We start from the raw sequence: 24,654 nt of genomic DNA, 5'->3' as shown, positions 1-24,654 counted from the left end.
ATATATATATATTAGAATAAAGACATCAGAAAAACATCAAGCTGTGAGACATGCCATTTTCCCTGTGCTGGGTATAACTCAGGAATAGCCTAATAAAACTGCAATACTCGTGCCTGCCAAATTCCCCAGTGGGCTGAGTAAAGGCTGGAGAAATTCCACCCAGAAGGTAATTGCTTTTTGTTCCTAAAATTATTAGAATTGCAAGAGGGCCCTGCAGCAGAAGCCCCTTGACTGGCACACGTGGATTCTGCTGCTTGCTCCCTTGTATTAGCTCAATTTCAATGCCATGGGCTGCAGGGCTGGTGTTTGTGGGCAGTGCAACAAAGTGAGGGGGCATGCAGTGCTCACTGATGGCAGTAGTGTTGGGTAAGGAAGCCAGTGAGCGCTCCAGGTGGGCACAGGAACCCACCTACACAGACTGCATTTCCTCCAGATATCCCCAGCTTCATCATAGACTTTCAGAACAACGTAAAACTTCCATAACTGAGGTGAAACATGATCAAAAGCAAATCATAAAGCTTGGAAATGACCTCTGAGATCATCTAGTTCAACCCCAACCAACCCCCACCATGTCCGTAGCCATATCCCACAGTGTATCTCCACAGTTCTGGAACACCTCCCGGGACAGTGACCCCACCACCTCCCAGAGCAGCTGTGCCAGTGCATCACAGCTCTTTCTGAGAAGAAATTTTTCACAACATCCAACCTAAGCCTCCTCTGGAGCAACATGAGGCCATTCCATCTCGTTCTATCACTGTTATCTGGGAGAAGAGGCCGACCCCTGTCTCACTACAACCTCCTTTCAGGTGTTGTAGAGAACAATAAGCTCTCCCCTGAGCCTCCTCTTCTCCTGTCTGAACAACCCCACTTCCCTCAGCTGCTCCCCACCAGACTGATGCTCCAGACCCCTCACATTGCCCATCTCTGCACACAACCCACAGCACCTCGATGTCTTTCTCATAGTGAGGGGCCCAACACTGAGCACAGCACTGAGGTGTGGCATCAGCAGAGCTGAGTATGGGGGGAACGACCACCTCCCGCTCCTACTGGCCACACTATTGCTGATATAAGCCATTGGTCTTCTTGGCCTCCTGGACACACTGCTGGCTCACATTCAGCCATCTGTCAGCTAACACCTCCAATTCCTTTTCCTCCTGTCCAAGCCATGGGCTGCCAGCTTCTCCAGGAAAATACCACTGGAGATATTCAAAGGCCTTACTAAAGTTTATGCAGACTACATCCACAGCACCGATCCCCAGACAGAATTCAGCCTCTCCCTATCATACCTCATGGGAGCCCCGCCGCCCTGCAGGTAGAGCAGGGCATCTCAACCCTGGGAAGGGGACATAGTCACTAATGAGCAGTGATCGATCACCGTGCCCAGCTCTATCGCGTTACACATCACAGAGCAGATAACACGGATAAGCCCCTTCACGGCGAGTAGGAACCAGAGTGATGACACAGAGACATTGATCGAGCTCCTCTGGATTTGCACAGGATATGTTACATCAGAATCTGGATCTGCTCCTGGGTTTGCCCAGGATCAGTGAGATTAGATCTGGATCAATTCCGGGCTTAGCAGGGCTGAGCAAGATTACAGCACGGCTCAGCCTCCACATTGATCGCACAATTTGTCACTCCCACGCCCAGCAGGGAAGTCCCAAGTGCAGCTGATGGAGGGGAGATGTCAGCCCCGCTGCTCACACTGCTGTTGTTGGACACGTCACTTGCATGGTGCGGCGCTGCTGTCTGTGATAACGCAGTCAGAATGCAGCAGCGTATCCTTCCCCACATGTAAATGGAAACAGAAATGTACATATATTTTGCATTATTTGTGCAGTTGGAGGGGAGGACTCATCTGGCTCCCCGACTGCCTGCAGCCAACATGGTGACACAAAGCACATGGGAAAGTCCCAGTCACCGGGTGGGATAGTCAGAGGGATCTCGGTGCCACTGCCAGCCTCCAGTGGGACCAATAGCACAAGAGCTGTTTGTAAATTGGGGGAGAAGAGCATCCAGGAGCCTGCACACAGAATTGGGAGTGATGCTCAATGCCACTCACTCAATGTCTGCTGGAGCTGGCCAACACAATGTGACATTTTTGTGTCTGTACAGGGACATGGCTTCATCTAGACCTCGCTGAGTTTCCCTGAGATTTTGGAGGGTTTGATGATAATAGCCAGTTGCTTTGGTGTATCATTATTGCTGCCTGAAAGCATCCGGGGAACACAGGACACTGTGAACCTTCCAGCAGCCGCGGGGCTCACAGCGCTGCACAGGGCAGAGCTCTGCTGCTGTCTGAATCCCACTCCTCCTCAGGGAGTTGCGAGCAGGAACCTCTGCAATATTGCAACTGTATCAGCACAGGCAGAGATGACCAAATTAATGAAATATCGCTGCTCAAAGGTGGAGCAGGGCAGGATATTGCCCTGACAATATCCTAGGCAGCTAGAAGAATGCAGCCATGTATCCCAGCCTTGCACCTCTGTCTTCTTGCTTCCAGCAGATACATCACTGGGGCACACCAGTAAGAAACCAATGGACACTGATGGGGGGGCACAAGGGCAGTGGGTCTGGGGGGGGAGCACCCCCAGAGCCCTTCACCCCAGCTTCTGAGCAAGGCCCAGGGCTGGGTGCCTCCTGCCCAGCACCCCAGCAGCCCCCAAGGAGCTCAGCACAGGTTTCTGCAAACAGCCTCGGAGCACGATTCCCTCCCCCTCAACTCATCCCCATAAATATGTTTCTGTTAATGCAATTTGCTCTCACATCGAGCAGCGTCAAACGCAGCAGCTGCCAAGCAAATATGAAAGATATAAAACAAGCTCCTTGGTGGCAGTTGGGAGAGGAGGCTCCGTGCCTGCGAGCACCTGCACATTGCAGAGGGCAAGCAATTCCCCCAGCCCACGGGACACAGATGAGGCACACTCACGACTGGGAGCAAACAACGCAGGGACAAAGGGCTAAATCACATTTGTACAACCTCCTCCTCCGTATTTCTCTGCATTATTTCAGAGAAAATGTGTTCTTTTCCAGGCTTCATTCTTTCTGTTTTCTACAAGGTTCTTGCTGGTGGAAAAGCTAAGTCAGACCCTGCCAACCAGCTAAGCAGCACGAAGCCATGCTCCAGGTCTGATCCCAACTAGCAGAGTCACCCCAATCCCTGCAGTGGCATAGACCAGACCAAGAGCAGCACAGACCCGAGCTCAACAGAGCTGACAGCTGTAACAGACTGAAAGCTCAGAGCCAAGCACTCGTGGCTTTGAAATGCAGATCCAGATTCAAACTGGGAGACTTTGGGAAACAGCAGAGCTTGGTGCTGGCCAGAGATCAGACGTGCTTGTGATCATATTTAATAGCATCACCACTTGGGGCTTCCTAAGCACTCCCAAGCAGCCCACAAATGTCCCACACCACCACACTTCAGGAGCAGCAGTCCTTTCCCCAGCAAAGTCAATTCTTGGCTGCACAGGGAGGGGCTTGGGGTGGCCGTGGGGCAGCCCCACATGTGGCTGAACACAAGCTGGAGACATCAGGGGGGCGTGGGGACACTGCTCTCCACAGAACGGAGGAGATGGGAGCAGACACCAGAGTGCTGATGTGCATCTCTATTGGAAAATCTGCCCCTGCAGAGCTCAATTGATTTTTTTAAATTAATCTATTTACAGCAGTTTGAGTTGAGCTAGCTTTAGGTGCTGTTTAAGCTGCTTTCCCAGTGCCTCACGTTCAGCATTTGCATGGTGGGATTAAGGCAGATGGGGAACTGAGAAAGCGAGAGGAGTGCCTCTGGGTGCTGCTGGCTCATGGCTACATGTCCAGCAAAGGGCTGAGCCTTGGCAGTGCCATCCCCATCCTGATGCTTAAGTGTTATCACACATCCATGGGGGAGCAGCAAGGAGCCCCACAGCTTTGGGGTGCAGCATGAGGGGATCCTGCAGGAACCCAGCAGCCTCCCTCAGAGGTCCTTCATGCTCTGGAAAAAGCATAGTGGGGAGCATTTCTTCTCTCTGTCATTAACCTGACATAATGTCTCTCCTGCTGGCAGCTTTCAAGCTCAGCAGGTTTGTTATAAAATTCATTACCAGATATTGCAATCACAGTCACCTTTATTGGGCTCTGCATTTACAATAATTAGGCCAATAAACACTGATTTATAAAAATGACAAACAGGAACTCCCAGTAAGCAAGAAAAATGTGCTTTCTTTAGGGAGGACAAAAGCACACACACAGAACCTGATCCCTGCAGCTGACTTCTCCTAGGAATGCCCACGCACTGGCCAAGGGGCACAAACCCAAACCCCAGTGTTCAGGCTTCACACAGCTTGCAGCCAGTCCACCTCATCCACAGACATCAGAGCCCCCTCCATTTTCAATCTTTTCTCTGCTTTCCTCTCAGTCACCTCTCACCAACCTTTGGATCTTGCTGTCCCATGTACCCAAACCTCCCAACCCATGATAACAACCCATGATAACTGAGCCAAGTGCCCCCACAGCCCCCACCTCACTCTCTATATACTCTCAGCAGGGGCAGCTGAACCACGTTGGCTCCAGTGACACCAGCTCTGCTGGTGAGAGCAGCTGGTGCTGGGAGCAGCCAGAGCTGCATGGGCATGCTACAGGAAAGGAGCAGGCTGGTTGTACCCTCCAGCTCAGCTGCGCAGGGCCCCATCCAGCCTGGCCTTGAGCACCTGCAGGGCTGGAGCACCCACACTCGCTGGGCGTCCTGTGCTAGTGCCTCACTGCCCTCTCAGTAAAGAATTTCTTCCTGACTGAGAGATGCCCACAGTACGAGAGGCAGCCAGCGTTATCATCCTCTTGTGCACGCATCTGGCAGCAGCTCCGCAACATTGCTTTGGATCTTAACAACCCTTCCAGCCTTAAAATATCTTTAATAATATGGCTTTCTGTGTGACATCAACACTCACGTAGCTTTCAATTACATTTTAGCACTCCTGGTGGGAAGTAGCTCCTTACTGGGAGAAGTGACTTACAATGGCTGGGGATTACGATGTTGGTCTTTGCATCCCAGATGTTCAGAGCCTGGTGAAGAATGCCACTTGCATTTGTCCTGTAGGCATGGTGAGCCTCATGTTTCTGAAGAACTGTTGAACATCTAGTAGAACAGAGACATGAAATTGTCATAGAACCATAGAATGGCTTGGGTTGGAGGGACCTTGAAGATCATTGAGCACCAAGCCCTGTGCTGTGGGCAGGGTTGCCACACACTAGATTAGGCTGCCCAGAGCCCCATCCACACAGTTATTTATCAAGATGAAACCAGTGTTTGGATGAAGTTCTTTCCTTCTGTTAATAACTTTTGTTGATGAGGGAGCCGACGTGGTGCCGAGACCTGGGGTTTTCATGGGGTGAGTGAAGAGAAGCACGTGCTGATGGCAATCACTGAGTGGTTCCTTTGGAATGACCACCGTGATCTCATCTGCGCCATCCCTCAGTGAGGGCTATCAGCTCCCAGCATCCGCTGCAGCAGAGAGCAACACGCATGAAGCCCAAATTCCCGGGTGGTTTTGTCACGATGATTAAGTTCCTTAACTTGAATCAAGTGTGTCTCCAGAGTTTTCTACCACGCTGTGAACTTAAGATAAACAATAAATGATGAATAGGCCAATTATCGAAACCTCTCTCCAACAGGGCCCTGTGTGGCAGGTTGATAAGAGGAGATACGCGGCCTCTCATCTGCCCAAAGTTGCAGAAAATGGGTTCGTTTGAAGCAGAAGGGGCTCGGAGCAATCAGCCCCGTGGCTAACGAGCTGTGTTAGCGGCACAGGAGAGCCAACACTACCCAGTGCAAGAGGCACAGCCCTGTGGGGAGATCCCCAGCAGCCCCTGGTGGTGGTGGCTGGGGGGCACGAGGTTTCCCAAGGCTGCATCCCATGGTGAGCACCACGAGCATCCCTGTCCCGTGGGGAACACTGTGATTTACGTACTGCCTGTGGAATTGCCCAATTAATTCACTATCCACATTAATATTATGGCTCATTTTTAACTTTACTGTCTCCATCGTTCCAGTTTAGTGCTGCTCCGAGATGCTGCCACTGACCTTAATGGGTTTTTCATTAGAACAAAGAGCACCCCATTAATCACGGTTCGTTTTTGGATGGAGGCTGCTGGCCGAGCTGCTCTGCTCTGGGGAGCTGCTCTGCTGCTCTCAGCGGTTCAGGGCCGCTTTTATTCCTGCTTCTCACACTCCTGTGCTGGCTGGGAGGAATTTCTTGGTATGGCATTTCCAGAAACAGGGATTTCACGCAGCACTCAAGCTGCACAGCAGTGTGAGAGATTGTTTGCTGGGCAAACCGAAGCAAGAAGTGCAGAAAGGAGAGGAGGCAATGAGCCTCTTATTGTCCTGTACAGAAATCAAATGCCTTTTAATCATTCCAAATGTTCTTCTGGGTATCAATTAGCCACACATTAATATCAGCACTGCTTCTATTCCTCAGTTTGCATCAGATTAAATTCTCCCCCATCATACAGACTGGCACTCATTAGCTTTGAAGAAAATTAGCAGTTGTTCCCTCTTCATTGGCGCCGATGGGAGATTTACATCAGAGCTGCTCTCTTTTAGAAACCCTAATTGTCATCTTACAGCCATTGAATATTTTTCCCCAAAAAGACGTTTTGCTGCCACCAAACCCGGAATGTGGGGCTGGGCAGCACTACAGCTCCCTATGGAGAATGGAGCCCCATCCCTCTGCCTGCTCCTCATGTGTGATGATATTTATTGAGTTTTATTAACTTCCAGCCCTGGGAGGTTCTCACCTCTTCAAGTTAATTCAGCCATCTGACTCCTGCCGGAGTTCTGCTGATTGTCATTAAAAAACTTGACATTTACCTTACAACAGTAATAAAATAATAATGCCTAATTTGGTTTATGTGTGGTATTTGCAGTGTTTCCTGCGCCTGGAGTGGGGGATATTGTGAAGATGGCTGCGATGCGGATCAATTATGTCTGGTTAACAGCACTGCTGTAATTCTTTCCTGTAATCATAACCGCCTTTCAGTAGAGCAGCTCCAAAGTTTTTCTCTGAAGCAGTAATTTTGACAGGGAAGGAAAAAAACAAAAAATGATTTCAGTCCAAAACAGTTCCTTCAGTTTTCAGAACAAAAGCTTCAGAGGTGAAACTTCCCTGTGAAAGGCAACGTGTGGAAGTAGAGCTGCGGTGGCTGCACATATTTGCTGCACTCAGGTTTCCAAAATATTTCAGATGTTTTCAAAGGCTGACTGCAATTGCTGCCCAAAAAAAATGATTTTCCCCCCCCCGAATAACGTGCTGTCTCCCACTTGTCAGTACCAGCCTCTCATATTAGACACCCGCATACAGGGCTGGCAGCAGCTGAAGAGCCAGCACCGGTCCTGGCATCACCAGTGCTGCCATTTCTTCCTCTGCTTCTCACCAGAGAAAAAGTAAATGTGGGTTTTTGACGTGGGTTTTCTTCCTTTCAATACAGTTTTAATTAGTGCATCCCGCACTTGGGGTTTTTATTAGCACAGACAGCTTGGGAAAAAAGGAATGTGCCAGCTCCTCCGCACCGGGAGCCACTGTCCTGCTCAGAGCACAGACTTTGTACCGCAGTCCTGAAAGCCCTCCTCAAAACGGGTTCATTTCCATGAAGAGATGGGACGATTTCCACAAATGGAAATTGTTTTTAAGTACAAAAAAACATTTAGTCAGGAAATTCCAGGCTGGGCTGAACTGCGGGGCGATGGAGGAGCCGCACAAAGCGAGCGTGGGGTGCCAGGGCCCTCCATGGGGAGAGCTCGGATTCCTGTGGTGCTGGCAGGATGCGCACACATCTGCATGCACACACGCATCTGTGCACACACATGCAAATACATACACAGGGCTGCGGGCACAGACACTTGCACACACATGGATGCGTGCCCATGGGCACACCTGCACTGCTGTCGTGCCCACATCCACATCCCCACTGCCCCCAGGAGCCTGAAGAGCCCTGGCACAGCCTGGGCACATCCAGAGATGGTGCAGGGGGAGAAGCAGAGGGCAGAGGCAGTGCTTGAAGGACAAGCCCGGATGCCCCAGCTGGGACCTCATAAGAGGCCCGATGGGCACCGTGCAGTGGAGCTGAGCGTGGGCTCCTCTCCAAACTCATGGGAATCATCCCCAGCCTGCGAGCTGCCGACGTCCCCTCTCGCCCACCAGTGTTCCTGTCCCAGCCCCGGGGCAGGCGGGCTGCGGGGAACGCTGGCTGCAGCCGTCATCGGAGCCGCAGGAAGCCAGCCTTACTGCATGTGCAGCCCAGAGCCTGCGTAACTCCACCTCGAGCACTCGTCCTCGCACACAGGGAGCAGCCAGCACCGAGATCATGGGAGGGACGTCGCAGCACGGCCCCGAGGACTGCCGCTTTCTGGATGTGAGTTTGCCGTGTGCCTCCAGTGTGCTCGTGTCCTCGTCCCTCCGGGAGCGATGGCAGACCTCTGGATATTGTCCTTTTGTGCTTATCTAGGCAGAAGCATCCAAGACCCGTAAGAAGACCTGCACCAGGTACAAGGTCTGCGGGCTGCTCTTCAGCGTGCTGCTCATTGCTCTCATCCTCGTACTCTTTGGTGTCAAACACCTGTGGAACCCAGCATCCAGACAAGTAAGTGCAGCCCTCGGGGCAGCGTTTCGGAGTGCTGCGCTCCCCCACCTCCTTGCTTAAATTGAACTGTGCCCTGAAATCCAGGCAAGTTTGCAAAATGTATTTGCTTACACCACAAGGATTTGTGGGGACTTTTACAAAGCCTTTTATTATTCATAACTAGCTTTTACTTCATACAGGCTGGCTTTTTTCTCTGTCACCACATTCCTCTCCTAACTGACAATTAAAGGGTACGGAGCTGCACCACGAAGAGTTAAAGTTACTCTCTTTCACGGGCAGCAAATTTCATGACAAGTAAGAAAATATTTTCCATTTCATTTCAATTATCTTGCCAGAAACCGGTGGAAAAGTCATTATGCCACCGCATAAAGAGGAGAGAAAGCCAGGACGCAGTGCTGATTGATTGTCATGGATTGTATTTCTTACTTTAATGTGTCTGCAATGTGAGGGGATGGTGAGACGGATTAGCTTTTGGAGAGGGAGCTCCTGCTAACTGGATTGAGATCCTCCATTCCCTGCTCCCTCTGTGTGCAGTACTCAGCTGGGAGGCCCTGCGTGCACCGTGCTGGGGTTTGATTCCCTACTCCTGACAGCCCCAAAATTCCCATGCACATCCCCTTTCCTACAGTGAGCTCCCCTCGTTCCTCACCAACCCGCGGACCCTCAGGCGCCAGAAGCTTTGTCTTCTTATCAGCACATAGAAATAAATACCGCAAATAGAAGCAATAAAAGCCATATGTGCAGTCGGGCTCTTGCCAAGACGTTTATAAAGTCTCCACTGTTCCTCGAGAAGCACGGTGTGAGCCAGCGGGGTGGTGCTGACCCTGGGATGGGCTCTGACTCAGTTCGGACATCAAGGGAACGGCAAGAGGTCAGGTACAGGAAAATCCCAGCGTTGGCCAAAGGCAGCGTGGATAAAACAAGTGGAGATGGGGCTGCTGGTAGCAAGTGACCAAGGGGAGAGACCACCCAGAGCTCACACGTGGGTATTCACCCTTTTAAAGTCATTTTAAGTCGTTTATGTCAATGCAAATGACTTAAAAATGACCAAGAAAAATGACACTTTTGCTTCGCCGATGCTATCTTGGCAAGGAAGGAGATGTTGGGGAAAGTCCTGCTTCCAGCACCAAAACACCATCCCTGGGCTCTTGCAGCCCCACCAGCAGTGTAGGAGAACCTGGAGAATGTCAGCACTGAAAGCCCTTCTGCACCAGCCCTGGTGCCCGCAGCATGGCAGCATCGCCCAGCACCGCCAGCACAAGCAGGAGCCATCAGCAAGGGGCTCACCACGGACATGCAAGGGGATGTTTTTCAAGGGCTGGCAAGCAAGAATTATTTTTAGCCCTATAAAACATCTCTCTGAGCAGCACAGGACAAGCCAAGCCCAAATGGGTTATTTGGCCACAGTGCTGGCATGAATAAGTCTTTGTAAATGGAGAGGAACTTGAAAGTAAGGTACCACTGAGGATCGTACCCTCCTATAGCTGATTTACGGCCCCGTGCACACGCTGTCAGTCAGAGCAGGCAGCCTTCTAGCCACCTTAGGCTCTGCACTACTTTTTCCATATCATAAAGTCTATTGACATATATATATATCTTTATAAAAGCCTCCTGCTGACTAACAGGAGACGCCAGCGACTGCCAAGGAGCACATCATTCTTCACATTTTTACCAGGGGCAAAGGTATCCGGTAGTTACTGCACTGCTCAGCCAGCTCCAGCACCACAACATCCTCCTGAAGTTGCAAAATGGGGGATGCTGACCTGGAAAACCCTGAGAAAGATTTTGCACAAGCCCTTTGCTTCTGCTCGTTGCTATTTGATTGGGGAAAAGAGACTCTGCACAGCTCTCACTGTGCCAGCAGGATCACTTCTGCGCTTCAAACAGCATCTGCCACTACTCATCCTTTAAGGGCCTGGCGTCCGCAGAGCCGGGAGGGCTGCCAGGCTCGCTGTGCAGGGAAGAGAGGGCTGCTCCCCGGCTCCCTGCGGGGATGAACACACCAGGGAGCAGGCTGTGACACCCCGCAGCTCCTCAGCAGCTCTTCAGCAGCCCTCAAGGAGGGCTTTGATCTGCAGGCGATCCCAAACCTCCTCAAGGCAGGAAGAGGCACTTCTCAGGGAAAGCAGAAGGCACAGAGATGGAGCCAGCGAGCTGGGGACGGGGGATGGCAAAGTCCCTTAGTCAGGGCTTCAGTCCAGCCTGGAACATAAATATAGGATGTTAGGAAAAAAAATCTTCTCAGAAAGAATGGGGAGGTATTGGCACAGGCTGCCCAGAGAGGTGGTGGGGTCACTGTCCTTGGAGGTGTTCCAGAGCGATGCATTGAGTGATGTGGTTTAGTGGGCATGGTGGTGGTGGTGGGATTGATGGTTGGACTGCATGATCTTAGTGGTCTTTTTCAACCTTAATGATTCTATCATAAATGGGTGTGGGATGAGGATCTTCTAGCCCATGTTCACCTGCTGCTATTCAGGTTCTCCATTACCCCAAAGCCAAGCACGTGCCTTCATCCTGCCCTTTTTCCCTGGGAGCTGCCTCTCCTTGCAGGGGTACAAGAAAGACTAGAAAGGCAGTGGGGGCTCAGCCAGTGTGGTTTTGTCCCTTTCAGGTCTATGACATGGAGCACACCTTCTTCAGCCACGGCGAGAAGAAGAAAATTGTGATGGAGATCGACCCGCTGACCAGGACGGAGACCTTCAGGAGTGGGAATGGCACTGAGGAGATCCTGGAGATCCACGACTTCAAGAATGTGAGTGAGCAGGGTTTATGGGGGAAGCTCTGCCCAGACCCCATCTCCTTGATGGGAGTTGTGGGGATGCTCTGTGGGAGTGCCCTGGCACCCCAATGGAATGGGACCCAGCGGGTGCTTAAAATGCAACATGTGCTTCCCAGTGCAGCTGCAATAGGAACAAGAGGATCCCTTAGGATGCTGCGGTGTTGCCGGAGCACGCTCCAGGATGGTTTTGTTCTGCATCAGAGAGAGCAATCCCCATGTGCAGACCACCTGGGCGTACTCTCAAAGGAGAGGAGATGTGTGCCTACGTAAGCTTTAATAGTGGCAAGGTTCAGTTCCAGCAAAATACATTTTAAAAGCGAGACCTAGTTATTGGATTTACCCCTGCAAAGGAATGCAATCATCATAAATCTACCCAAACCCAGTACATTTGTCTGCCTGGAGAGCATTAAAACCTTGTGACAATGTTGTAGGCTCTCTCTGAAACCTAATTAAAATTTGTAGGGAAATACCTTGTGCAGTGACATATGGCAAAATTTTCAGCTAATAGCCTAGCAGGAACTGAGGGCTGAATGTTCATATAACCATAACGGTCAAATACTCTTCTGCATATTTTTATTTATGGTAACTGGAGCTCGTGATAGTCATATGGATAAGGGGAGCAAAGTGGAATTTTATGACTACCTGCCTTAAAATATTTGTAAAAAGCCCAATTCTCCCAAACCATAAAATGCAACATCCCTTAGGAGAACCTGTTAGTACATCTTAGCACTGCTGCTGAGCAGAGTTTGCACAAAAACATCAACAGGAAAAATATGACTAAGCTCTGATCCAGCTGTACTCCCTGTAGGATGCTGTTATTTATCCTTCTGCTATGCCGTGACTGCTTTCTTGCTCTTTGTTTTGATGCTGTAGGGAATAACTGGCATCTTCTTTGTGGGACTTCAAAAGTGCTTCATCAAAACTCAGACCAAAGTCATACCTGAGACTACGGAGGCCAAGATCCCTGAGCTGGAGGTACGTGGGCAAAGCAGCACCCGAATCTGCGGGGCACCCAGTGCTCCCATTGCTCCAGGCTGCGATAGAGAAATAAGGAGTTGTGATCGCTTCGTGAAATGATCTTATTGCAGAGGATTGCTTCTGAAAACAACAAGTTGAAAGAGACGGGATTAGGCAGCCGACAGACAAAAACCTCTCAGCACAATACCGGAGATCAAGAACAATAATCCTGTTGTAGTCAAAAGGTCGCAAGGCAGCACAGGATTAGCAAACACCAAAAAGTCAATCAAATTGCTTTCTCCAAGAACTGAGCCTCCCGTTCTAGAGCAGAATGAGGCAGAAGTAATGAATTTAAAAAAGCAGCCGCATTTACAAAATGCGATTTGGGAAAGCGCTCTGCCACTTGCATGCAGCCTGGCCAAGCACTGCCATCAAGGCATCCTGCACAAAGAAATGGTGTGCCAGCGTGGCCACAGCCTCCACAAGCCTCCCTTTTGCAGATGTGCCTTTAAATCTCACCTACCACGTCTTGCTTGAACAAGGTGCATGCTTGATGTGCAGCATGGAAATAGTGCTACCTCCATCTCTCTGCTCTAGCAGGGGACGCGCTGGCTCTGTGCCACTGGTGGGGCACTGAGGGAAGCAGCCGTGCCCCATCCCCAAGCCTGCTCACTTGCAGGATGAGGGTCAGTTCAATCTCCCTTCCCCGGAAGCCATCGCAAATTAAGTGCCAGCAGAACATGTGTTTGGAATAAAGCACAGGCAAGAAACATTTCCCTGAATCATGACCCAAATTCTAAGACACAGATTCTTTGATTATGCCATAAGAAGCTAATAGATCTTTTCTGCTACCACCATAAAACGGATGTGACTTTTCAGTCTTTAGCAGAACATTGCCCCAGGTAGAGAGCTGAAATGTAAAACCCAGGGAGATAAATGTAGATTTAAGATCTACCATTTCTTCTGGGGAGCCTGGTTGCTTTTGGAGAAATTGGGAAACACATTCGGTACCTTCAGCAGCAATCTCTGCTCTCCTCTTTCCCCTGGTTCTCTGTAGTTTGGAGGGGGAAGCACAAAAGGAGGCAAAAAGCACATGAACTGGGGAAAATCCCTCCCGGAGCCCCAGCACTGCCAGGCCGCCTTCCCAACGGGACAGCTTTTAGCAAAATGCTGAAAACAACTCAAAATCGGTCAGGTGTTGCTGGCTCTTGAGTAAGACTTCCTGAAGCCATATGGAAAAATTCTATAAAAGAAAAACGCAGCTCCAGACACCTTCTGGAGAGAAAAAGCCATTTGCCAGCTTGCTCTATGGGCCACCATCAGCACCATCCACCGCGCCGCCTTGGCAGACAGCACAGCACAGACCCATCCAATAATCTTTATATATCTCCCCCCTAAGTGCCTGCCAAAACACACCATGGAATAATGCAATGGCAGAGACATGTGGTATAAATTACAGAACACGGCCGTGCAAAGAATTTCTGCGAGGAATAAATTAAAGTGTTCGATCACAAAATCAGGAGCAGAAGGAGAGAGAAATTAAGTAGTAAGAGCAAAGCAGAGAGGAGATGTTTTAATCTTTGGTTTTAAATGAGCTAGGGAGCTCCAGAAGGCTGGTCCAGATGGTGGGGACTGCAAAGGAGAAGGCTTCTGCAGGGTGGTGGAGGGAGGGAGGGGAAAGCAGGGTGATGCTGGTCAGGTGTGCAACTGCTGAGACCCGAATCCAGGGTCTGAGGCAGACAAATTTAGGTGCTTGAAGTGGAGATGTGCATTAGGGTAAGGAGGAGAAGAGGGGTGCTGAGCTGGGGTGAGGGTGCCTCACCATGCTACTCTCAAATCTGACTCTTCTTCAGGGTGAAGAAATCACCACCACCTACTTTGAGCAGTCCATGGTCTGGGTGCCTGGAGAAAAACCCATTCAGAACAAGGAGTTCCTGAAGAGCTCCAAGATTTTTAACATTTGTAGAAACGTGACCATCTACTGGATCCACCCATCCCCAATAGCAGGTACAAGGAGCCATCTCCTCCCCCAGATATCTACGGGGTGACTGCTGGGAGCAGCCCTGCCGTCTCCCCCGTCTCCTCTGCTACTATCCCACTCCTGCTGCCCTGCTGTCTCAGACATGAGTTCAGTGCTTGCCACAACCAAGAGGAAATATGCCAGTGTAACAGTGTGGGCCGACAGTTCTCTCTGCAAAGCGTTAGTCTCCACCGGCTCCCCACTGCTCTGCATTTTGTAAAGTGTCCTCCCCCCTCGTAATAAGCCAGAAAACCCCTTTGTACCTGCAAGGAAGCCAGCACTGCTGGAAACTGGGACGCCTAAATTCTCATCACCACATGAACATCAGAGCAGGAGCAGCCATCCGCCTCTCAATCACACAACGGGGCTGCCACCTCCAGCTGCTCGCCACACGTTCCTCTCAGAGGTTGTGGCCTCTGAGATCTGCTGGTATAATTACCCACTCTCCCGAACCCATTTCTATCAGAATGAGCTTGTTTAAAACCTCAACCAACACACCTCCCTCCTCAGCGGCTGAGGAGGCACGATGTCTTGTCTCATGCAGTACCAAGAGACTCGTGGCCACCAGCACCCTGCTGCGGTCCCCATCTGCCATCTCCTTCCTGTGTCCCCCATCTCCTCTGTCAGTCTCCATTTGTGATAAAATTTCAGCAAAGGAAATCAGTGTCACAATGGGTCTGGCCTAAACCACAAGCAGATGCTGTAGCAGGGCCAGAAGTGCCCATAAGAGCACGCAGGTTGGACGTTAGGAGAAGTTTCTTCTCGGAAAGAGCAGTGATGCACTGGCACAGGCTGCCCAAGGAGTGGTGGGGTCACTGGAGGTGTTCCAAAGCCACAGGGATGTGGCACTGAGGGATGTGGTTATGGACATGGTGAGGGTGGGTTGGGGTTGGACTGGATGATCTTAGAGGTTTTTCTCAACTGTAACGATTCTATCCTTCCAAACAACCAGCAGATACTGTAGCAGGGTTGAAAGTGCCCCAGATGACATTGCCTCAGAGGGTCCAAGCTGGGGATCTATAAATACGGGTTCTTCCCACAGCTCCGGAGCTGGCTGGCTTGGAAAGAACAGAAGAAGAAGACACCGGGCTGATCACGGATGACCAGAGCTGGCTGGATGGGGACAATGAGCGTGGGATGGAGGCTGCCCTACCAGGACCCAAGCGCCGGACACGGCAGCTGACAGAAGAGGACCTGCCTGTCAACGACTATGTGAGTGTGGGGAAGCACGCGCTGGGGTGCCCAGCAGCACCCAGGCCGCACTGACAACTGACTCTCTCCCACAGACAGAGAACGGGCTGGAGTTCCACCCACTGTGGGATGAGCGGGGCTACTGCTGTGCACAGTGCCGCCGTGCCAACCGCTACTGCCGGCGGGTCTGCGAGCCGCTGCTGGGCTACTACCCCTACCCATACTGCTACCAGGGCGGCAGGGTGATCTGCCGTATCATCATGCCCTGCAACTGGTGGATCGCACGCATGCTGGGCCGGGTGTAAGCCCTGTGCGCACCCACTGAGCCCCCAGGTAGAGGCCTGCAGGCCGTGGGACCCCCAAACAGGCTGCGGATCCCGAGTGTGGCTCCGAGGCTGGGCCAGGCTGGCGTCATCGCCCCACTGAGCGGCGAGAGGCAAGCAATAAATGTCCTATATGAGCGATTGCAAAGAAAATGGAAAGTCGTTTCGTCTCAGCCTGTGATGCTTAATGGGTCTGAGGAGTGATCTAATTGCTCGGCTGCTTCCTCGTGAGCAGCCATAACTCAGGTGCAAGGAGTCGCCTTGTTGGGAATGTGCTGGGGTCCCCAGTGTGCTCCTGGCAGAGCCAGCACTTGTTAACAATACACAGCACCCCTCAGCTCTGGTACCCTTGGGGAGTCTCCGGTGACAGCTGTGACAGCTCCAGGTGCCCCTAGCATGTTGCAGGGTGACAGGACTCCCTTCACAAAGAGCCCAAGTGGAAGCCAGCAGAAAAATGGGCAACCAAAGCTGGAGGAAATTGAGGTGCAAATGGCCGAGTGCCATCAGCTGTCCCCCAGCCAGGAAACAGGAAAAGCCTGCGATGCAGGAGACAAAAAATAGTCTTCAGACTGCTGCTACACTAAGGAGGACACTCAACCTTCACAGCCAAAATCTCAGATTTTCTCTCTTTTGATTTCACCCACAAGAACAGCTGTTCCAGCAAAGGAGGATGCACATCAGCAAGCAGCAGGTGCTGAGCACTCATCACAGGCACTGCTGCAGCCCTCAGGCTCCACATCCCCAGGTGCAGTGTGTCCCCAGCGCTGTGTCCCGCAGGCACCCTGTCCCAATCCCCATGTTCAGCTCCCAGCAGGGCCTGGCCAGCAGCCTGCTGTTTAGCCAGCCCCAGGCAAACACACAGCTTAGGAGTGAATGTTTCCTTCCCTCCCTGCATCAGCAAAGTGGCGATTAGGCTTAGACAAATAACAGGAAAACATCCTCAGGTCCTTTGGCAGCTCAGCTCCCCAAAGCCCCTCTCCTTTTCAGCCAAAACATGCCTGAGGATTCAAAAGACTCTCAAAGCGCAGAGCTGACCCATGGGCTAGCCGCATGCATCCCCTGCAGCAATGCAGAGGCTCACGGCCCGCTGTTCCAGCCTCCTGAGCTTCAGCTCTTCTGGGAGCCAAAGGCTCTCAAGCAGCTCTGACACCCCACAGGCATCACTGACCAAAGCCCTCCCCATGTCACCCAAGGAACACACACTGCTCATTGGAAGCCATCCCCAGGGCAGGGCACCAAGCTCCCTGTGAGACTGCTGACTGTAGAAATGTGTGGCACAGAGACGTGCTGAGCTGCTCAGCCATGCGTGCATAGGGTGCGGCAGGGCTCCCTGCACAGCCATCTCTGGGGACAGCAGGCAGCCCTGGGGACAGCCAGGCATTTCTGACGAGTCCCCCCACAAGCAGAGATGTCTCTATCAGAGGCTTTTCCACAGGCACCTGCACTAGCAAAGCAGTGTTTTGTATGCAAGCCCACGGCTGCATGCACAGCCAGACAGGTAAAAAGCCAGCAGGGTAAAGCCTGTCCAGCCTGGCACCAAAGCTAATCAAACAGGGATAATTCCATGCCTCCCTGCATTTGCATGGCTTTACCAATAAGAAAGGTGTATCCAAACACAGCCCTGCTTCTCACGTGTTGTTGCTTGGTCTCCATCCATCAGTTCCACTCTCTCTGCAGCTGCTCCCATGCTCTGACGCACTCTGCCTCGCCTTCCAAACCCACGAGGCTCTCAACAGCCAGCCAGGGGCTGACACCAGCTTGATTTATTCAGTGAGGTCAAAAGAGATGCAAGCACTTCAGGCTGTTTCTCTCCAGCTTCCTCCATCAGCAGCGAAGCTGCCCCACACCTGACCTGTCCCACAGGGTGCTGGGGCAGCTTGCCCACACAGGAGAAGCATGATGACAAAGAACTGCCACTCACACCCACACCTTCACTCCACCACCCCACAGCCCTCACAGGTTTGATGACTGCGAACTGAAAACATTCCTACTTCCAATGGGAGCTTTCCTGCACCACCTTAAACCACCACGCTCCGGGCAGCAGTGCCTAGCACTGAGAAAGCACAAGGAAGAGCAGCTCTGAGCACACACAAAGCTTCCATCCACATCTCCCGGCTCCAGTGATGCTGCAGCACACTGTGCTCTGAGCACAGGACAGCACAGGATGCACGCACTTTGCACAAGGGCTGAACTCCGGCCTCTGCATTCCTCCAGCAGCTCCTGGGCTGAGATGCTTCAGGCCTTTTGTTTCAGCACAGTTGCACAACGTTTTTTATGAAGAAAATTCAATTACAAAAGTTATTTGTAAGCATAAGGGCACCGGTGAGTATTTGAGAAACATGAGCTGCAGAGGCCCAGTGGTCACCAGCTGGCCTGGGGTCAGCACATTACTTTGCAGCTGGGTTGCTGCTGCTGTTCGCAGGGACTTGAGAAGAATTTCCAGGGGATTAATAGAAAAGCCAGGGCAGTTTTGTAGAGTAAAATATCTTAATATTTATTGTGTCTCAGGACAAAAGAGTTCTACTCAATACACAAAACGAGTTAAAGCAGCATGTAATACTGACGATCAAGTCACAGCTGACTCGGTGCAAGGACACCTACACCAAGGTAAAGGCACCAGGACCTACATCACCAAACCCTGCTACAGCTTAGAAAGAATCGCTACAGCCCGTACTTTAAAAAGTACAACTATAAAAAAGTATATAAAATCCAGCATGAGGACGAGAGCTTGGCAACTAGCCGAGACCTTGCTGAGCAAAGAGCTTCAGCAAGCAGGCACTGCTTGAACGGGACAACAGCCCCATCTGAAGAAGAAACGTGGCCAGCGATTGAGCCTGAACAGAGAGGGGGATGCTAAAGGGGCTGAGAACAGAGGTTGGAGATGAGAGAAAGCACTGCTTTCCCGAGGGAGGCACTTAGTGAGAACAGCTTCTGCTCAGGAGCAGGGCAGCCAACAAGGGCTGCAATGAACGGTGGCAGCGGCTGCTCCGGCGCAGCCGAGAGAAGAGCCCAGCACCCGCAGGAGTGCAGCTACTGCAACCACCTCAGCTACACTAATTATCCCACCCAGTGGTACAGTAGAGTAGTGTTAGGACAAGTCCCCAAGCGCAGCAGAACAGCTGTTGCACTCGTTTCGATGAGCTATCTGAGGAGAGGATCAGTCAATTCAAAGCAAGGCTTCATGAAGCAGCGTCCGGAGGAAAACTGCAGGTGGTGTGGTCTTCCCCCACACAGCGAGCAGGAGGAATGCCTGCCATTCAGAAGACACCATTAACAAACACAGCATTTAGAGGCCCACAGTTATACACCATGGAGGAGGATGCAGCGGACAGGGCTTAGCAGATGCCCTCCTGCACGGCTCAGCAGCATGCTGCAGGAGGCAATGGCAGCAGCCCCAGACAGTCCAGAGGTGGAGGCCCAAGGTTAATGGACAGCATCACAGGCAGCACCAGCAAGACCATGGGGACCTGCATGCTCTGTTTTTGATAAAAATGAAATAGCTTCCCCTCGCTTCCACCCCCTCCATCACCATGGAAGTACACACACTGCCCACACTGTGGTTTAGGAGTTACAAACAGCCCTGAAAGCCCAGCCTAGCACAGCCAAGGCTTATGTCAGCAGATAGACGTACCTTAGTCAAACCCACTGTGCACTGAGGGGGCTACACCATCTCATACTGGTTGTTCGTGATGTACTGGGACAGACAGCAGGCGAGGATGATGCCAACCAACTGAACAAAAGAGGAAAGACACAATAGAGGTGGCCCAAAATAAGACATGGTGTTCTAGTGGGAAAACCTAACCAACTGCTCCATTCATCATCAGGCACTCACATCTCAGTTTTATAACATGCAAAGACAGGGGGATTTACAAACCACAGCACAGGCTGCTACATCCCACTTCAGAGTAAGGGGGAGAGACTGAAGGAGAGAGTGCTGGTAGGTATCCACCAAGATAGCTCCTCGCAAGTGATGCTCCACATTCTACCCTCTTACATATTGCTTTATGAGGCATCTACTGTTATACAGTAGCTTCAGAAATTACACATTTCAGGAGATTTCAGGAGCATCACAGCCAATTGCACAAACACCAGAGAACAACCATCTCTTGGCTGCAAGGGCAGTGGGGAATCAAGGTTGTTGTTTCACATCAGCAACACATGCAGAACACGCTGCTGTTATCACAACGTGACCTTCCAGCCCCACACAGACACTTAGAGCTGGATCCTGCAGGAGTTTGACCTACAGAAGCCAAGTTAGAGGCACATTTACATGATTAGTCCCTGCTGGCTGTACAACACAGCAAAGACTTGCTGAATGAGTGATAAAAACCAGGAAATGGCTTCAATTCCCCAGCCCAGCGTTAGCCAAGCTAATTGCAGGGCCGGAGCCAGGGGAAGCAGGCAGCTCACAGTCTGCGTGTCAGTCACGTCTCAGTCGCCCCATGCGGAGCACAGCTCAGCTCACATCAGCGTGGGAGGAGAGCGGAGATCAGCCCCGGCTCCTGGCCTCTCTCAGCCACAGCTGAAGGCTCCTCATAGCACAGACTGCAGCCATATCCCCCGCTGGCTCCAGTCTCACCCATGTTATTCAGTTTTCATTACAGGACAGGCAGGGTGACACGCTCATGTCTTGGCGAGGTTGCACACCTTCCTCTCCCCACACCGGTGCTGTTATCTGCTGGTCCTGTGCCTCCAAGGTCTCACCGTGGCTTCAGGACCACGTAAAGGGCAAACTCACTTCCCTCCCAACTGAAAGCCTGCCAACCTCACTCAGCATCCAGAGTTGGGCGAGTTTTCCAAACCCAGACAAATAAAGGCCGGCTATGCATCCTGCAGCCCCTGCTGTAACACATCAGATCTGGATTTCCCAAGCGCTCACCCCCATTGTGCACAGCTCCTCGGGAAACCCAGACCATGGCATTCACTGTGCACAAAGCCCAATTTAGCTAGGAACTCAGGAGCAGAGGCCTCTCGTTTCCTGCTGGGATAAAGCCTGTCAGATTACAGGACACTAAGCACATTGTTGCATGAAGCCCGTGCAGGAAGTGTCCTACAGGATAAAGTAAACTGGAGGCTGAGGAGCTGGAGGGGGAGGAAGCAATCGCAGGTTGCGGTGGTGTGCAGAGTGTGAGATCTCTCATCAAAGTCAACAGCACAGGGGATGCTACACAGGTGCTCCCAGGACCCAGCCACACCAGAATGAGCCCAAAACAGTTAAAAGGGAAGACAAGGTAGGAAAAGGAAGGGCACTGATTGGGGCCTTGCCAACAGCAAATGCGGGGATTTACCCAGAGCAATACAGGCTCTGTTCAGCTGCTTTGGTTTTTCTCAAAGTCAGTTGTATAAAGGAGCTCTTCCCTAATTACCTGGGCTCTGAGAGACAAAGCTGGTGCTGCAGCCTTGGGTTTAAGAGACCAGAGGTTGCACAGCGGTGAGATTAAACACCGATTAGCTGCAGAGGAGCTGTTCCTCTCTGGCTGAGAAAGGCTGTGCCTTTTGTACACAGACAAACTGCACAGAAATTGAATGCCTCTGGAGAGACCCTGGGTTCACTCTGCACTGCTCCTGTTCCCAGTAGCAAGTGAAATTTACCTGGAAGCATGCGATGCCAAAGGAGATGCCAGCCACAACACTCATTTTTGACTCCATTGTTGATGTTACCAGGAAAAAGCAACCCTGCAGGAGAGGAAGAGTGAGCACGTGGGTCTAGGACTTTCTGTTCCCCCCCATCACAAACCTGCCTTTCCATGGAATCCTGGTTCAGGAAAAAGAGTGCTCCGGCTCACTGCACGACTGTCACCCTCCTGCTTGGCCTTGGCCAAACCACACAGCACCAGTGCTGCACCAATCGGTGGCCAGCCCAGCGTTATCAAAGGCAGCACTGCCCCTGGCTTTCCCTTAATGTGAGCACTGGGTTAAACAAAGTGACTCATCTGATGAGCATCCTCTGCATAACCCCTGCACACATCACCAGTGATCCCTGCACCATGAAGTCACCTGTGCTCACCAGACAAGCACAAGGACTTTGCACAGCAGCTGACAGACGTCAGCACTACGGAACGAACTTGACCAGGAAATTACGTTCTTATTCTCTTGTTCTCAGAAATGCACAGGCCTAGGTGCAAACACTGGGGTCAGGCTGATCCCTGACCTTCAGGGAAGGATTAGGAGGGACTGCAGGTGGGAGGAGAGGCTCCTTCCTGCCTATCCTTCCCCTACATCCAACCCAGAGCAATCCCTGAGCCACAAAGTGCGTGCATTTAGGAAGAAGTTCTCCTTTCAAGTGAAGACCAAACCCTTCCCTATCCAACCAGCTCTTTCTTCCCCACCTGCAGAACTTCCAGGGAATTTTATGAGTGTAACTTACATCCACAAACACTTTCTGCTTGGCTTTGCTTAGGTCCCTCAGATCCTCCACCGAACAGCCATCCTGGCTCTTGCAGCAGCTCTGAGGGATTCCCTTCTGGGTGAAGTATTCGGTCTTCTCCCAGTCTGAGTAGTTCTGTACCCCACAGCAGTGCAGCTGTCAGGAGAAGCAAGGATGATCATGTTAGGATCCCAGTACCCCAGCCCTACAAGCATTCCTGCAACAGCTCCTGGCCCCTCAACACTCCATATCCCAGCATCTATCTAGGAAGCCCTTCAACTCCTACTCAGCACCTCTTCCCTGAAAAGGCTTTTCTCCCCAACCTAGCATAAGCATCCTTATGATCTTCACTCACCAGGATGCCCTAAATGCAGCAACAGAGACTGTCTGTGCTCCACACATAACTCGAGACCCTCCTCACCAGCCCTAACTTGGACCAGATGCTTTCCATGTGTGGCTGCTTGTCCTTCCTGCAAGGCAGCAGCAGGAGGGCTCTGAGTGCTCCTCCTACCATCCTGTTGTGCAAGAAGACATCGAATGCAGCGATGGAGGGGAACACCCAACCAAGAACACCCAGGGGCTGGGCAGATGCACCTGGATGCCCCTACCCTCCATGATCCAACAAGGCAGAGAGGGACACTCACAGTTCTCTGGATGGTGTCGACCGCCTCGCTGTGATGATCCACCGTCCCATTGTAGTTCTTCAAGGCCAGATTGAGGTTGCTCTCAAAGTTTGTCTTTATCTGCAAGAGACAAGTCTCGGCAGCCGTGTGAGGAGGACATTGTGGTGCTGTCCCCATGCACGCTTTGGGACCTCAGCCCCACATTAGTCACCACTTGGTGATGGCAAGAATGACTCTGGTCATGCCCTGCAGGCATTCCCCGCTGACCCAGGCAATTACACACACTATTTCAAGGCAGGAGGTGTCTCTGTGGTGCTTGGAGCATGCGTGCAGTAACACAATCCTACACCTTGCCAGCTCTCCCGATTAGCAAGTTGCTCCACAGCAGAGAAACCATCCCAGGAGCCTTACTTACAGAAAACAGAAAGAAAGAACATTTATATACAGGTTTCAGAAAATATATTATTCTGTGATTCTATAGCAGGACAAGGGGAAATTGTTTTAAGTTGAGGGAGGGTTTAGGTTGGATGTCAGGGGAAGTTCTTTACTATGAGAATGGTGAGGTGCTGGAACAGGCTGCCCAGAGAGGTTGTGGATGCCCATCCCTAGAAGTGTTCAAAGCCAGGCTGGATGGGGCCTTGGGTAGCATTAAATGGAGAGGTTGGTGGCCCTGCATGTGGCAGGGAGGAGATTCATGATCCCTGAGGTCCCTTCCAACCCTGGCCATTCTGTGATTCTAGCAGACAGAGATGCCCAGGGTTGGTCAGCGGGTCAGCTCCCTGCACACACGACACTTGCTGTCCCCAGCAAACTGAGCCTTTATGGGTCCTTACCAGGACCAAGCTGCTCCTCTGGCCCCCTCCAGCCCGCCTAACACTGCCCCAGCAGCACCTCCAGCCCTCCAAGTGGATGAGACCAGTCCACAGGGATCCAACCCACGAGCCCCCACTGCTCGTGGACGCACTCACCTCATGCCTGAAAACAAACCCAACGACAGCAGCCACTAGCACGATGAGGAAGATGAGGGACAGCAGCATGGCGTACTGCAGGCAGGAGACAAGAGTGGGATGGATCGGGTGCCCCAACGGGAACCGCTCCCCTCCTGCCCCTCGGGGCGGCACCTACCAGCTTCAGCATCCACGTGCTGCCGCGGCAGGTGGCGAAGCAGCCGAAGGTGCCCAGCAGCACCACGACGACGCCGGCGCCCATCAGGACGAAGGGCACATTGGTGGCTTTCTCGTCCAGCAGCGAGAAGTAGACGGCCAGGCTCACCCTGCCCCACACGCCCACGGCCAGAAGCACGATGCCAGATACCTGAGGAGAGGGAGAAAGCCGCCCTGTCGCGATAGGGCAGCGCGGCCGCGACACGCCCGCGGGGCTCGGGCAGGGCGAAGACTCGCGGGCTCGGCCCGGCGCTCACCCAGAAGACGAAGGTGTAGGTGAGGAGCACGCTTTTCAGGCAGGTGATCACCGGCTTCGTCTGCAGCCGCCGCGACGGAGAAGCCATGGCCGGACCGGGCCGAGCTGCGTCCTGCCGAGCTCCGGCGAGCCGAGCCGAGCCGAGCCGAGCCGAGCACCGCCCCGTCGGGGAGGCCCCGGCCCGCCCCGCGCCGCCGGGTATTGCCGAAAACTTCCGAAGTTTCCCGAATGTTTACGGAAATGGCCGAGCGTGCCCGAAGGCGCTCCGGCGGCGGCGCCTCGCGTCCCCGCGGTGCGTGCGGCTGCTCCACGTCCTCGCCCCCCGCCGCTCCACCCCACGCGCGGGCGGTGCAGGCTGTGGG

The 24,654-nt window shown here is 52.2% G+C and overlaps 2 protein-coding genes across 5 annotated transcripts; one reads left to right on the top strand and one right to left on the bottom strand.

Annotated features, from left to right (window-relative positions):
* Positions 1-4,085: 4,085 nt before the first annotated feature.
* Positions 4,086-24,526, bottom strand: TSPAN6 (tetraspanin 6). 4 transcript variants are annotated; one of them, XR_004160633.2, is made up of 9 exons: positions 24,294-24,526; positions 23,999-24,187; positions 23,842-23,916; positions 22,895-22,993; positions 22,251-22,406; positions 21,476-21,559; positions 19,515-19,613; positions 12,333-12,490; positions 9,013-10,815 (listed from the first exon to the last, which is right to left on the bottom strand). XR_004160633.2 is itself a non-coding variant. In XM_085230928.1 (8 exons), the coding sequence occupies exons 1-7, from the start codon at positions 24,378-24,380 to the stop codon at positions 19,545-19,547; spliced, it is 759 nt and encodes a 252-aa protein (XP_085087054.1). In that variant the 5' UTR covers positions 24,381-24,526; the 3' UTR covers positions 4,086-5,590; positions 19,515-19,544. The 4 variants fall into 4 exon arrangements, 3 of the variants coding, with proteins under 3 accessions (XP_085087054.1, XP_031410511.2, XP_085087052.1); XM_085230928.1 differs by lacking the exons at positions 9,013-10,815; positions 12,333-12,490 and adding an exon at positions 4,086-5,590; XM_031554651.2 differs by lacking the exon at positions 9,013-10,815 and having other exon boundaries at positions 11,648-12,490.
* TNMD (tenomodulin) lies at positions 8,140-16,036 on the top strand. The gene is made up of 7 exons (XM_003208349.5): positions 8,140-8,385; positions 8,479-8,613; positions 11,225-11,365; positions 12,266-12,367; positions 14,203-14,356; positions 15,412-15,581; positions 15,656-16,036. The coding sequence occupies exons 1-7, from the start codon at positions 8,338-8,340 to the stop codon at positions 15,863-15,865; spliced, it is 960 nt and encodes a 319-aa protein (XP_003208397.1). The 5' UTR covers positions 8,140-8,337; the 3' UTR covers positions 15,866-16,036.
* Positions 24,527-24,654: the final 128 nt, after the last annotated feature.

The sequence above is a fragment of the Meleagris gallopavo genome, chromosome 9, assembly GCF_905368555.1.
Source record: "Meleagris gallopavo chromosome 9, MGAL_WU_HG_1.1, whole genome shotgun sequence".
Taxonomy (NCBI): domain Eukaryota; kingdom Metazoa; phylum Chordata; class Aves; order Galliformes; family Phasianidae; genus Meleagris; species Meleagris gallopavo.
Note: the sequence above shows the minus strand (reverse complement) of the source record. Positions and strands in the feature narration are given on the sequence as shown.